The sequence below is a fragment of the Anastrepha obliqua genome, chromosome 2 (assembly GCF_027943255.1).
Source record: "Anastrepha obliqua isolate idAnaObli1 chromosome 2, idAnaObli1_1.0, whole genome shotgun sequence".
NCBI lineage: Eukaryota > Metazoa > Arthropoda > Insecta > Diptera > Tephritidae > Anastrepha > Anastrepha obliqua.
Window position 1 is genome coordinate 84,200,233 of NC_072893.1, and position 12,329 is coordinate 84,212,561.

A 12,329-nucleotide genomic window follows, 5' to 3' on the forward strand; every position below is an offset into this window, starting at 1 on the left:
AGGTTGATGGGATTTAGGTTGGCGCACTGCCTCAGGCTGTCGAAAAAAGGAGCTCCCAGTGACCTTAGTCGTCCAGCTGCCAAACCCGGACATTTACAGAGAAAATGCACTACAGGTCCCCACAGCTTCTGCAATGGGGGTTTAATGGTAACCCTAGCTTTTCCGTGTGTGTGCCGATCGTCCATTGACCGGTTAACACAGCTACGAGTTTGGAAATTGAATAGCGAGGAGTCCAAGGAACTTTCTGAGTCCGTCGTATATCGTATTGGAGCCAATGGGTTTTCGAAATAGCGCATGAAGAAATGGTGCTCCACCTTTTCTGTGCTTTCCTGAGGAATAATTTGTGCAGTTCTCCTTTAACTACTGTCAAGGGGATGCCGATGACCGGGGAGGAGGTCTCTGAGGTCATTTCCTTCTATGTTCCTATGACCTGGAAGCCAAATCAGAGAAATGTTACCTGCACACCCAAGATATTAGATCTCATCTTTACAGGGGTTTACTAATTTCGCTCTGCACCATGGCATCGTCAGAGCCTTAATCGTGGCTTGACTATCGGAGAAAATGTTAATATATATCTCCCTCGCTCCCGCGTTCCTTAACATTTTGCATGCGTGCAAGATCGCAAAGACTTCTGCTTGAAAAACACTAGCAGTGTTTCGCAGTTTAAAGGAGATAGATAAATTCCCTAATTTAGATTACCAGTAAACTTTTACTGATTACGGGAAAAACTGCAGTAAAAATATTTGTTTACCCTTTACTAAAAAAAAATTTCAGTAAAAATATGTTTTTATTGATTACTGAAAAAATTGCAGAAAAACATATTTTTTTACTGTTTACTGAAAAAAATTCCACTAAAACTATTTGTGTACTGATTACTGGAAAAAATGCCATAGAAATTTTTTTACTGATTACTGAAAAAAATTGTAGTAATACATTTTTTTATCGATTACTGGAAAAATGCCTTAAAAATATTTTTTTACTCTTCATGGAAAATTTTTTTTTCAGTAATCAGTAACTATCAGCAAATATTTTACTGAGAATGCAAATGAAATTTTGTTATAAGTATTTTTACTGCAATTTATTTCAGTAATCAGTAAACAAATATTTTTACTGAAATTTGTTTTACGCAATTAGTAATACTTTTACTGAAAATATTTGCTGGTAGTCACAAATCAGTAATCACTCATTAGATTCCATGAATTATTTAAGAAAATGCGAAATTTGTTTTTTAGATTTTTATGTATTTTATACTTGTTTTTCACTATTAACTTTTCTTAAAACAATCATTTCAAAATTTGCATCACTGAGTTTTTGCGTTGTGAACCGATTTACAATTCCAGCGAATGAAAACAACCGTCCTATAGGTGCAGATGATGGTAATGGGGAATTAAATTTTGGAAAAACGGTTTTAATAGCCTGATGTTTATTTAGAAAACTTCTTTTTTCATCTCGTTGGGCCAGGTATAATAATTGTTCCTGAAGATAACTTTTCGAGTCAGTGGAACCACAATGTATGCTCATATCTGTTTAAGTATATATATGAATAAAACAAACATTTTTTACCTTTGAAAATATCTTTTGAGAATATGTTGAAGCCAAAAAATTTATAGTGTGGCTCACACAAGAAAAATGTTTCAACAGATGTGGAGTTACAGATCGAAATTGAGTACCTGAAACAATTATCCAGTCAGCTGAACCGGAGATAGTGTAAGATTCCTCATCACTGTCATATTCATTTATAGGTCCTAAATCATTGAAAATCAATAATTGAATATATTGATTGCCGACCAATCTTCTGCGGCTATGGGTTGTTTTTCGCGGAAATGAAGAGATGTAACGCCTTTACAAGTCACTCCCCACAAAACTATTACGGAGACTGGATGACGGCCACGCTGAACCCTTGGAACAAAATTTTTTTGGATCTTTAGAAGTTTTAGCCCAGATTTTGTCGTTTTTCTTATTGAAAACTTCTTCAACAGTGAACGTTTTCTCATCTGTAAAAAGAATATTTTAATGGCCGTTGACCGCGTGCCACCGAAGACGCTGCTTGTATCTATCGAGCCTAATATTCTTCAAGCACGTTGGCTAAAGATCACCAGTTGAGCGACGGAAGTCTTACGTATGGAGATCGTTTCTAATTAGTCTTGGCTTGAATCTAGCCGATACATTAATTTCCCTGGACATGATTTTCAGCTTTCTAAGGGTATTTCTGCGAACTCTTTTTCGAGTGGCTTTTATGGCTGCACTAGTTTGAACAACGCGAGGATGACCACTTCTTCTTCTGTCTGTCACTTCAGACGTTTGGGAAAAACAATTGATCGTGCGGTAAACAAACATTTTCGAAATAGTATAATAATTCGCAATTCGTAAGTCTCTCTTGCTCTTTTACTTCTCTTTTGTAATGCAATCACCGTAATGCGATTTTCCTTAGCTCCCCACTCCATTGTTAACAAGTGAAATTTCCCACGAATCTGAGTATAATTTATGAGAAGGCAATGCATACGAACAAAAGCAAAAATAACGGAACTTTTTGAGAATTTGTTCTCGCCATAAGCATTGTAAAATTTGTAATAGCATTTATGGCCAGACTAGTACTTAGTTCAACTCTAAATTCCTTAAATACCTTAACGAAGTTCGATCATTGGTCAATGATGGTTTAAACTATTTTTTCACACGATCAAAGGATTCTCTATAAACATAGTGATGATCCCAATCCGTTCATAATACTAAACATATTTTTACATAATTTTTATTTGAACCTTTGCTGAATATTTTAGGCTTTACGTTCTGACTCCTTTGTATTTAGTGCGTCATATGTTCCTTTTCTTTTTCTGAGGAAAAGAAGATTCCAAAACTAAAAATTTTTGTTGAGTACATAATTGATTTAATTTTCCTGATCAGAGTGCATTATATTTTGACTACCAAAAAAAGTAAATAAATTACTGATAGTATAAAATAAAAAAATATATTTACTGAAATTTTAATTAGTAAAAGGTAGGTTAGGTTAGGTTATACTGGCTGGCCGAAACCACGCAGAGACCATTGTGGCCCATAGCGATACCAGATTAGATTCCTTTTTTTTAGCGAAAATATGCATCACTCAAGATACGCATGATGTTCTAGATAGATTTTAGTTTTTCAAAACCGAGAGCACTTAGGTAGCATAGTCTAGTTTTCGAGAGTGCCGGACAATGACATAGAAGATGCTTCTCTTGTTCCCAGCTCATTACACTTCGTGCAGGCATCGTTCAGAGTTAGATTTAGCTTGTAAACATGTGCTGCAACTAGACAGTGCTCTGTTAGTACATCAACTAGAGCTCTACAGCTCCTTCTATCGAACGGTATAACTGATTTAGTATACTTGTCATCATAAGCCTGTTTACACATGAGCTTGGCAACTTTACAGTTGGTTATACTAAACCATCTGCCTTTCGCCTTTCTTATCTTTTCGAATTTAAGTACCTGACTTATTTGATCCGCTGCAAGTGTCGCGCCTTCTCATTTCCCTCTATGCTTTTATGTCCCGGAACCCAATATACATAAACAAAGCCTGGAGTTACGACCGATCTTGTTAATTGCTTCCTTGCATTCAAGGACATTTTTTGATGATAGACAGTATGTTTTTATCACTTTTATAGCCGTTTAGCTATCCACGTAGAAGTTCATTGCGCAGTTAATTGTTACGTCCGTACATACAAGCTCTGATGCTTTCTTTACAGCAAATATCTCAGCTTGAAACACAGTACAAGAGTTAGGGAGTTTAAATGACTTTTTGATGATTAATTGGCACAATACGTGCCAGTACCAACCCTCTCTTTCATTTTTAATCCATCGGTAAAAGCATTCATGGTGTTACTTCTCGGAACTAAGTCCTTGCTTCATCCATCGCCTGCGATAATGGTCTTTAGCGGTTTTCCAAAACTCGTAACTGGAACTATGTAGTCTGATCTGATCGTGGCATTCCAAGTAATAGTTGTATTTATAATTTAGTTGTAATTTACTATTTATAAGCATGAATAAACATGTAATCATTTATAAAGCTTGCTAATTTCTCACCCTCTATCTATTCTGTTATTCTTCCAGTGGCAGCAAACCGAAGACATCGATCATAAAAAGGAAATTCGTTCGCATTTATATAAATTACGTGAATCGCGTTTACGTGACTTGTATCAGAGCGACATCATGGCTGGCAATTTTGCTAAAGATCCGTTCAACCCTTCGCACGGTGACTCATTGGTAGGTCAAAATTTTCAGAGTTTGAAATCCCAAGAGGTACGAGATTCAATAAGTCCAACACGGGATTTGAAGTTTCATTCAATGACTCTCAACCATCCCAACACAACGGGTTGGGATGTGCAAACCTCGTCAGAAGTTAGTCCAGATGGTCGCGCATATCGTACCGAAACTGTGGCCACCACAGATGGTAAGTTTACACATATATTTCTATTTATTTCACGTGCTCATAGGTATTTGTAAATATGTACGAGTGTATGTCAGCGATGAACGATTGGTGAAACTACTTGTATTGCCAATTACACTGTGGGCCATGTTAATGTGTTTAGCGGAATTATCGAATAACTTTGAAAATTGATTTAGCAAAATTGTATTGTTTTTTAAAACTCAGGCTTCTCAACTAGTTTTCCAAAACAATATCGCCATTTAGGCTGCCTTTATTTGTAAGGCAGAAGTTTAATGCGACATCAAGCCCATTTCGGCTCGAATGTTGCCCTTGAGCTCTTCTATGGGCTTAGTTTTGTTACCATAAGCTTCATTCCATAACAATTCCCGTTAAAAGGAGATCGATAGAACTTATAACTGGAGATATTTTTGGCCAGTCAATATCGTCTGTGCAATGTCCACCTGCTCCTTGCACTTCGGTGCAAAAGTCTATTATTGGCTGTGCAATTTTTCATGCCTTTTCCACGCTTTTGTGGTAACATAAGGTGAGCTCACAACCATTTATTAATTGCTTATTGCTATAAGCCGTCTTGCCAGCTCTGAAGAAGAATGGCACAATGATCGTTTTTGAGTAAACATCTTTCGGAACAGTTACTTTCTGATGTGAGACCCAAGCTTGAAATTTGAGGCTAAGTGATTTGAATTGTGTCACTTTTGTGTGGAGTAAAGGTCGAGATATTTTCGGTGCTGAGCAAACACAACTAACTGATCGAGTATTTTTAAGATAAAATGAAATCATTTCTTCGCATTCTCTGGACATATTAATTTAAACATAATTGATGCGTCGGTCGATTAAGAATTGTCAACGTTCATTAATAATACCTTTGACCAAATTGAGGTCGCATACCCTGAATATACATTTCTTTTACAAACATTCTTAACACACTTACATATATGTACATATACACATACCTATATATAATCACATGCTTTCAGGTGTTGAGAAGATTAATGGTGGCACCGCTGAATTTCGTGGTCTAAATGAGCAGCGCGCAAGCGCCTCCCATCAGGGTGACGATAAGAATTTCGTAAAAAAGGCATCGGAAAATTCAAACACTCATTTGCAAGAGCGTATTGTTGTTGGCGATGAAAATTCTGGCCGCACCGAAATGAAAATGAGTTCGACGACCACTTCGTCCTCTTCTCAAGTGACATCTTCATCATCAGCTGTCGAATATGGGGGTGGAGAGCCGAATGATGCCCGGTACCTTATGGATAATACCAATCGCCAGCATCCAGGCCAATACCCCCAACAACAACGACTGACACAAGATCAATATATTCAGCAACAACAACAACGCCAACAACAATTACAGCAACAGGAATTTGAACAAACGAAACAATATCAGCAGCAACAACATCAACAACGCGTTCAACAGCAAGAGCAGGAACAACGTCAATATACCGAGGAGTTTAATCGTAATCGACAGGAATCCTCTACTAGCCGCAATGTGGATACCCAACAGACGACGGAACAGAATAGACGCGTTGTAGACGTAGATAAGGCATCACCTGAATATCAAAAACATGTCCAATATCTTATGTCCCAGCCTGGTGAAATCATTTCGAATACGGTTGAGTATCCAAAGCCGAACGTTAAGATGATCACCACCGTTAAGCGTTTGCCTGATGGCACCATAGTCAAGAATAAGCGTTACGAAACGGAGGAGTTGCGTCCTGCAGTGGATAGCCCACGCCAACGTACAACGTCTTCAACGAGCCAGAGCAGTACTCAACATAGAAACGAGCAACAGCGACGTGAGCAGACTGAAGATAATGTCTATAACCGTCAGCAAAATGTGCGTAATAACACTACCAGGCGATCTGAACATGATGTCGTCGATAATGCCGAGCCATTTGCGCATGTTCCAAGCCAACAACAATTGGTTGAGTCTCATCCCACTGATCATTTTACGGATGAGATTACCAATACCGAGACGAAATTTTCGTCAGTGAAGAAATCAAGCCGACGCTTCTCGACCGAGACAACCTCTGAGACCATTGAAGAGTTCTCAGATCACGCACCTCCATCACATGCGCCCGGTATTCGTGGTAAGCCAGGTAGCGGTCGTCCGCCTACTCAAGATTTTTCTACCCACGGATTTCCTTCAGTGAAGCCAAATAAGCCCACTCAAGAATATCCGACGGAACGGCCACATGGGGCGCCACAGTTGCAAAGACCTGATTTCAGTACTCATGGGTTTCCTTCGGTAAGCCCAAATAAGCCTACACAGGAGTATCCTGGTGATCGGGTACGCCCCTCAGATGTCGAACGTCTTAATCAACGAACTGTGACGGAATTAAATAACACTAGTTCTAATGTTCCATACGGCTCTCCTGCAGTGAATCCAAATTCAAAAATTACTACCACTAAAGATGGAGATGTGATAATTGTAAGTTCAGAATCCACCCGCAGTTCAAAGTTTAAGACCAATGCGGAGCGTGTAATTGAAACAGAAATAGTGATCGATGGTGATTCCAGTCCTAATCGTGGGTTTCCCGCAGTAAAGCAAACATCACCGGGAGGAAGAGACTCGCCCAGGTATGGTACGCCGACCAGGGAGTACCCGGGTAGTCCACGCAGACCACAACCTGCTGAAGATTTTTCTACTCATGGCTTTCCATCCGTTAGATCTCCAACAAAGCAATCAACTGATTTCCCAGCAAACGGGTTCCCATCTGATAGAGATGTAGCCAAACCGACATCAGCACATCCTGCACCCTCTAGAATTATCAATCCGGATGGCAGCGTAACAACAATTAGTTCGGAAACGAAGAAAACTATTAAGCATAATACGAATAGGGAGCACATTATTGAAACAGAGATTGTAGGCGATAGTCATCAACCATTGCCGTCAGGACTACGTCAACCAGACAAAATTACATTCCCTCCCACACCTCAACCAACAGATTTTGGTACGCATGGGTTTCCTTCGGTAAGAGAATCTGCTCCTACTAATGACGCATACCGTCGGCAAGGAACACCAACTCGCGAATATCCAAGCAGTCCTCACAAGCCACAACCATCTGCGGATTTCTCCACACATGGATTTCCCTCGGTAAAAGATTCCGCACCGGTAAGAGAGAGCACACCGTCACGGGACTATCCGAGCAGTCCACGTCAAAATCAACCATCGCAAGATTTCTCCACTCATGGCTTTCCTTCTGTGAGAACACCCAACAAACCTGTATCGGATTATTCAACGCCGAGTGGTGGCTTCCCCTCTACCAGGGATACTAATGCGCCCAAGTTAATGCCAACTCAATCAAGACCACAACCAAGTACCACAACCACACAAAAATCTACAGCTACAACAGACTCATCACAACGCCTAATATCAAAAGAAAGGGATGTAGATGCTACACATCGTGCTTTCGCTGCTTCTCTTCGATGCTCCTCACCGGTGGATAGCCCAGATCATCATCGCAGTACGCCGCGCTCCAGTGTATCATCGACCAGAACATTTAGACGCGACGGACGAGAAGGATCCCATGATAGTGAAACTAGCCGTATCAGTTCGGGTACAGTTACGCGTTCTTCGCCAAGTAAGAGTGTTGGTAAAACTGTCGTTACAAAGCAAACTGTTGTTAAAACTCGTAACGTGAATGGTTCTAACGAAACAATTGATTTAACACCGCAGCGCCCCACAAAGTCACCTTCTCCCAATAAGGCCACAACCACGACCACTACACGCATCACGACAACTAGAAAGAGTCCAACCGAAGTGCCCAAACCAGGTACGAAATAAGATATAGAAAGCACATTACAACTAAATGGCAGTCTATCCTTCAGATAATCAAAAATCTAAGCAAGCTGAAAACACATTTCCTATTATTAACGAACCACTAACCATCACAAAAACCCACTTTACTGCAAATGACGCCAGCTTCCTCGGTAACGAGGTGGTGGAGAAGCCATGCATAAAAAAACACTTTTATAAACTTGGTCCGTCCGACAAAGTAATCAACAAAGTTGACGGTAAGAAAAAATAAACATTCAAAATTTGCTTGCCAATACCTTAAATCGCACAGCACAACAACACAATCCTTTTAACACACGTCTAAATACTTATGAATACGGATACGAACTGGAAAACTTTTCCTACTTGTAAGATAAAAATTTTGAAAATTACTTACAACAAATATAGCTTTTATAAGTGACAGTAATTTGACCTATACACTCAATCGTAAAAGCCTCGCGTCAGATGAAACAAAATTAAAAATTGTATAACAACTGAAACCAAACATAAGAATACTAAGGAAAATACAAAACTACAAAGACAAAAAGATGCTTACGCTTAAACTTCTGAAGCATGCGACTTATGCTACTAAAAAACACAATACAAGCAATAGTTGCATGGTAGGCTTTTATTAACCCCATAAGCTAAAAGTAGTGTTAACCAAGAAATAACATACTCCTAAAGTAGTTTGGAATACATACCTATATGACTAATACCATGTAATCGTATCGTATTCACTGACAAAGTGATTAATACTTCATTCGCTGTAATTTTCAACAGAAAAGTCACCATATTCATCAGCACCAAGTAATCATACAAATCGCACTCATCCCAAACCTAAATCCCAAGTTCGGGATGATTTAGCGGATGTTAACCACGAAGAGCCCATCCATAATCAACCACTAAGTTCATCAGTAATAGAACCTAAACAACGTAATCGTTCACCGACAGGACCAAAAAGTAGTAGTCCACAAACCATTTGTCAACCATTCAAGAAAGAACCCAGTGTTGGGCGTAGGACTGATGTGAGAGAGAGTACATTCGAAAACACAGATTGGCAAAATTCAATACAAAATTCAAATGAAACTCAATATCCCGTTACATATGATAAGGAGCCTAAAGATGAATACATTGAAACTATCTATATAAACGAAACGCCAGTTGATACTTCTGATTATCCCAGTAAAAGAGGAGAACCTAGTAAACAACCATATAATAAAAATAAAACTGAGTTTGTAACAAAAACGACCACTCGTATAGAGAAATTTCAGAATAATGATACTTTTGATGACACCGACGAGTTTATTACCAGACAATCACATGAAAAAGAACCTTCGGAATCAAGAGATACAAACCCTGTTTCGAAGAAACCTTTAGACTCATTAGGCAAAAGACCAAAAGAAGGTAAACCCATCGAACCTTCAAACAGAAAACAAGGTGAGAAACAGCCAACACAGCCTGCAGAAAAAGTACCAGGGCAGAAAAATCCAATAAACAACTCTCCTAGTCCGACAAGACGAACTTCCGATGCTAGAACGTCAAAAACAACCTCTACAATGGTTAAAACTACACGCAAAGAAAATGTATATGACGTTGAAGATGACAATCAACCCAAAAACACAGTCGATAAAAAACCCAGTCAAACAGACAAAGAAAAACCGAACGACATTGACCGTAGTCCGACAAGAAAACCATCAGACCAACCATCAAACAATAGACCGAAAAACATTCGCCAGCAGAAGCCACAGGCAGCTGATGACATCACTCAACCCCATGAGCCATTTGGTAAAAATGCAGATTTTGAAAACCCTGAGGACTTTAGCTATAAGATCCCAACAAACAAGAAACCGTCGGTACCTGAAAGTAGTCCTACCAGGGAAATAACAGAACGCAAAACATTAAAGACCACATCAGAAACTACTCGCAAAAATAAAACACATACCGTAGAAGATGATCATCAACCCGACGAACCATTGAGAGGTAAACCGGGCAATGAAAGGACTATTGACAAAAAGAAACCAAACGATAGCAGACCTTTAGATGTAAAATTTATCAAAGATGATCATAGTCCCACCAGGACTACTTCGGATGCAAGCAAATTAAAGACAAGTACCGTTACAACTACCGTTACGAAAACTCACAAGAATACCGTATCGCCGACTAGAAACAGCAAACCTACAGATATAAGAAGCTCTGTACCAATTCATAAAAATCCAATAAAAGAGAAGCCATCAGAGTTGTTAGAAAAATTACCAAAGTACACGAAAGCAGCAAAACCAGCAAAACCAGCACCTACAGGCACTGGCGAGCCTGAACAAAGCGATGATGAACATATCCCAACTGGTAGAGAACCAGCTAAAAAACCGTTATCAAAAGTTGATGATTACAGTGAAACCAAAAAGTCAACTAATATAAGATATGTAAATACGAATCGTGCTACGTCAACTGTTCAAACTCCATCCGATGAAAAATATAAGCCCGTGCAAAGAGGTAAATCACCACTTTCTAAGGGACCTTCGGATATTGAACTCAGTGATGATGATCAGAAAGTAATTGAGAATATAACTGTAGAAACAACACGATATAAAACAATCCAACCCACTATTGATGATGTTCCTGTTCCACGTAAACCAGCGCCTGAAAATAGTGAGGAAGATTCGAACGACGAGAATCAGCGCTCTACTTTTATAACAACTGCAATCAAAACGGTGCGTGCAGATGGACCTCAACCGACATATCAAACAATTGACGACGAAACCAGACGAGTTCAAGAGCTTTTCAATAAAACCGATAAGACGAAAGTAACAAAGAATGTAAATGAGGAATTCATAAATTTCGAGCAACAAGTGGGAGGTAGAGTTCCAGTTCTTAACAGACCTGAAGATGAACCCGGAAAGCCAAGCAAGTTTAATGGTAAAGGACCAAAATCTATACCAACAATCAAAAATACAGAGCCCGATTACAGAGTTGATGATACTAATATTTCAAAACTAAGTTCTGTTACAACTACTTTAAAAATAGTTGGCCGAGATTTACCTTCAATTAAGAAACCATCACAGCCAGAAGATGAGAAACCAAAAGTGTCGCAACCCACAGATGCATACTTAAGTGATGACGATTTAGCCACACATGAAACATATGAAACGACGACGACCATTGAAGGCATTCGTCGTGATACTGTACCTGCAAATGTAGAGGGCGAACAACCTAGGTCTAATAACAAGAAGTTTCCAAAACCAGAGAGCGGAAAAACTAGACCATCAAAGCCTGTTAATAGTGACAATGATCGCAGTCCAACAAGAACTCCAACCGAGGGCAATACTTTGAAAAGCGTCACTATTACTACTACCACCAAAAATACCGTTGGTGGAAAACCAAGTCCGGATAACAGCGAACTGCCGCATGAACCCGCTGATAAACCAACGGGTAAAGCTCCAACTTTAGATGAAACTGAACGAGTTGACGCGCTCTTTAAAACCACCAATAAAACAAAACACACTAAAAACTACAACGAAGAATTTATTAACATTGAGAGCCAGAATAAGGAGACGCCAGATGGAGCTTTTATCTCAAAAGCACCTGAGCCGGAACCAAGTTCTCCTACTTTTAAGAAGAAAGGTGTTAGCCCAAGAGAAACTTTTGAAGATCGATGTCGTCAAATTTTAGGCATGGAAAATTATGGTGATACCCCAGGTACCTACCAGAAGAAGCCCGAAGACGAATCCGACCAAAAAGAGCCGCTTCCCGTAGATACCACAAAATTCGAAGTTAAAATCGAAGATTGTGAAGATGATGAACCAAATTATCTAAATAATATAAAGGCAGCTATTAAGCCCATAGAGAAACCCAAAACGCACAAAACTAGTGATATTTCCGACGAGGAGCTTGTTGAGAATCTAGTTGAGGAAGTAGAGTGTATTCGTACAGATACTGTTGTACCCTTCAAAAATACTTATCCAGAAAGGGAACCATACAGTGAGACTACTCATAAATCAACACGAGTAATTAAGACGGACATAAAAGAGGAAGAAGATGAGAATATTGTCAATAAGACAACATCAAAACTAGTAAAGAAAGCACCAAGTCCATTACCGAAGGAAGAGCAATTAGAAGATGTTGAACTAGAAGAGT

The 12,329-nt window shown here is 39.3% G+C and overlaps 1 protein-coding gene across 6 annotated transcripts in view; it reads left to right on the top strand.

Moving 5' to 3' along the window:
• LOC129238758 (smoothelin-like protein 1) overlaps positions 1–12,329 on the top strand; it is a 106,879-nt gene that overhangs the window by 43,660 nt on the left and 50,890 nt on the right. For 2 of the 6 annotated variants that reach the window (XM_054873922.1, XM_054873924.1), the window contains exons 2-4: positions 4,084–4,423; positions 5,395–8,196; positions 8,240–8,437. In XM_054873922.1, coding sequence (XP_054729897.1) covers positions 4,084–4,423; positions 5,395–8,196; positions 8,240–8,437 — 3,340 coding nt within the window. Of the gene's footprint in view, positions 1–4,083; positions 4,424–5,394; positions 8,197–8,239; positions 8,438–12,329 lie in introns of those variants that run through there. The other 4 variants (XM_054873923.1, XM_054873928.1, XM_054873929.1 and 1 more) reach the window with 4 other exon arrangements.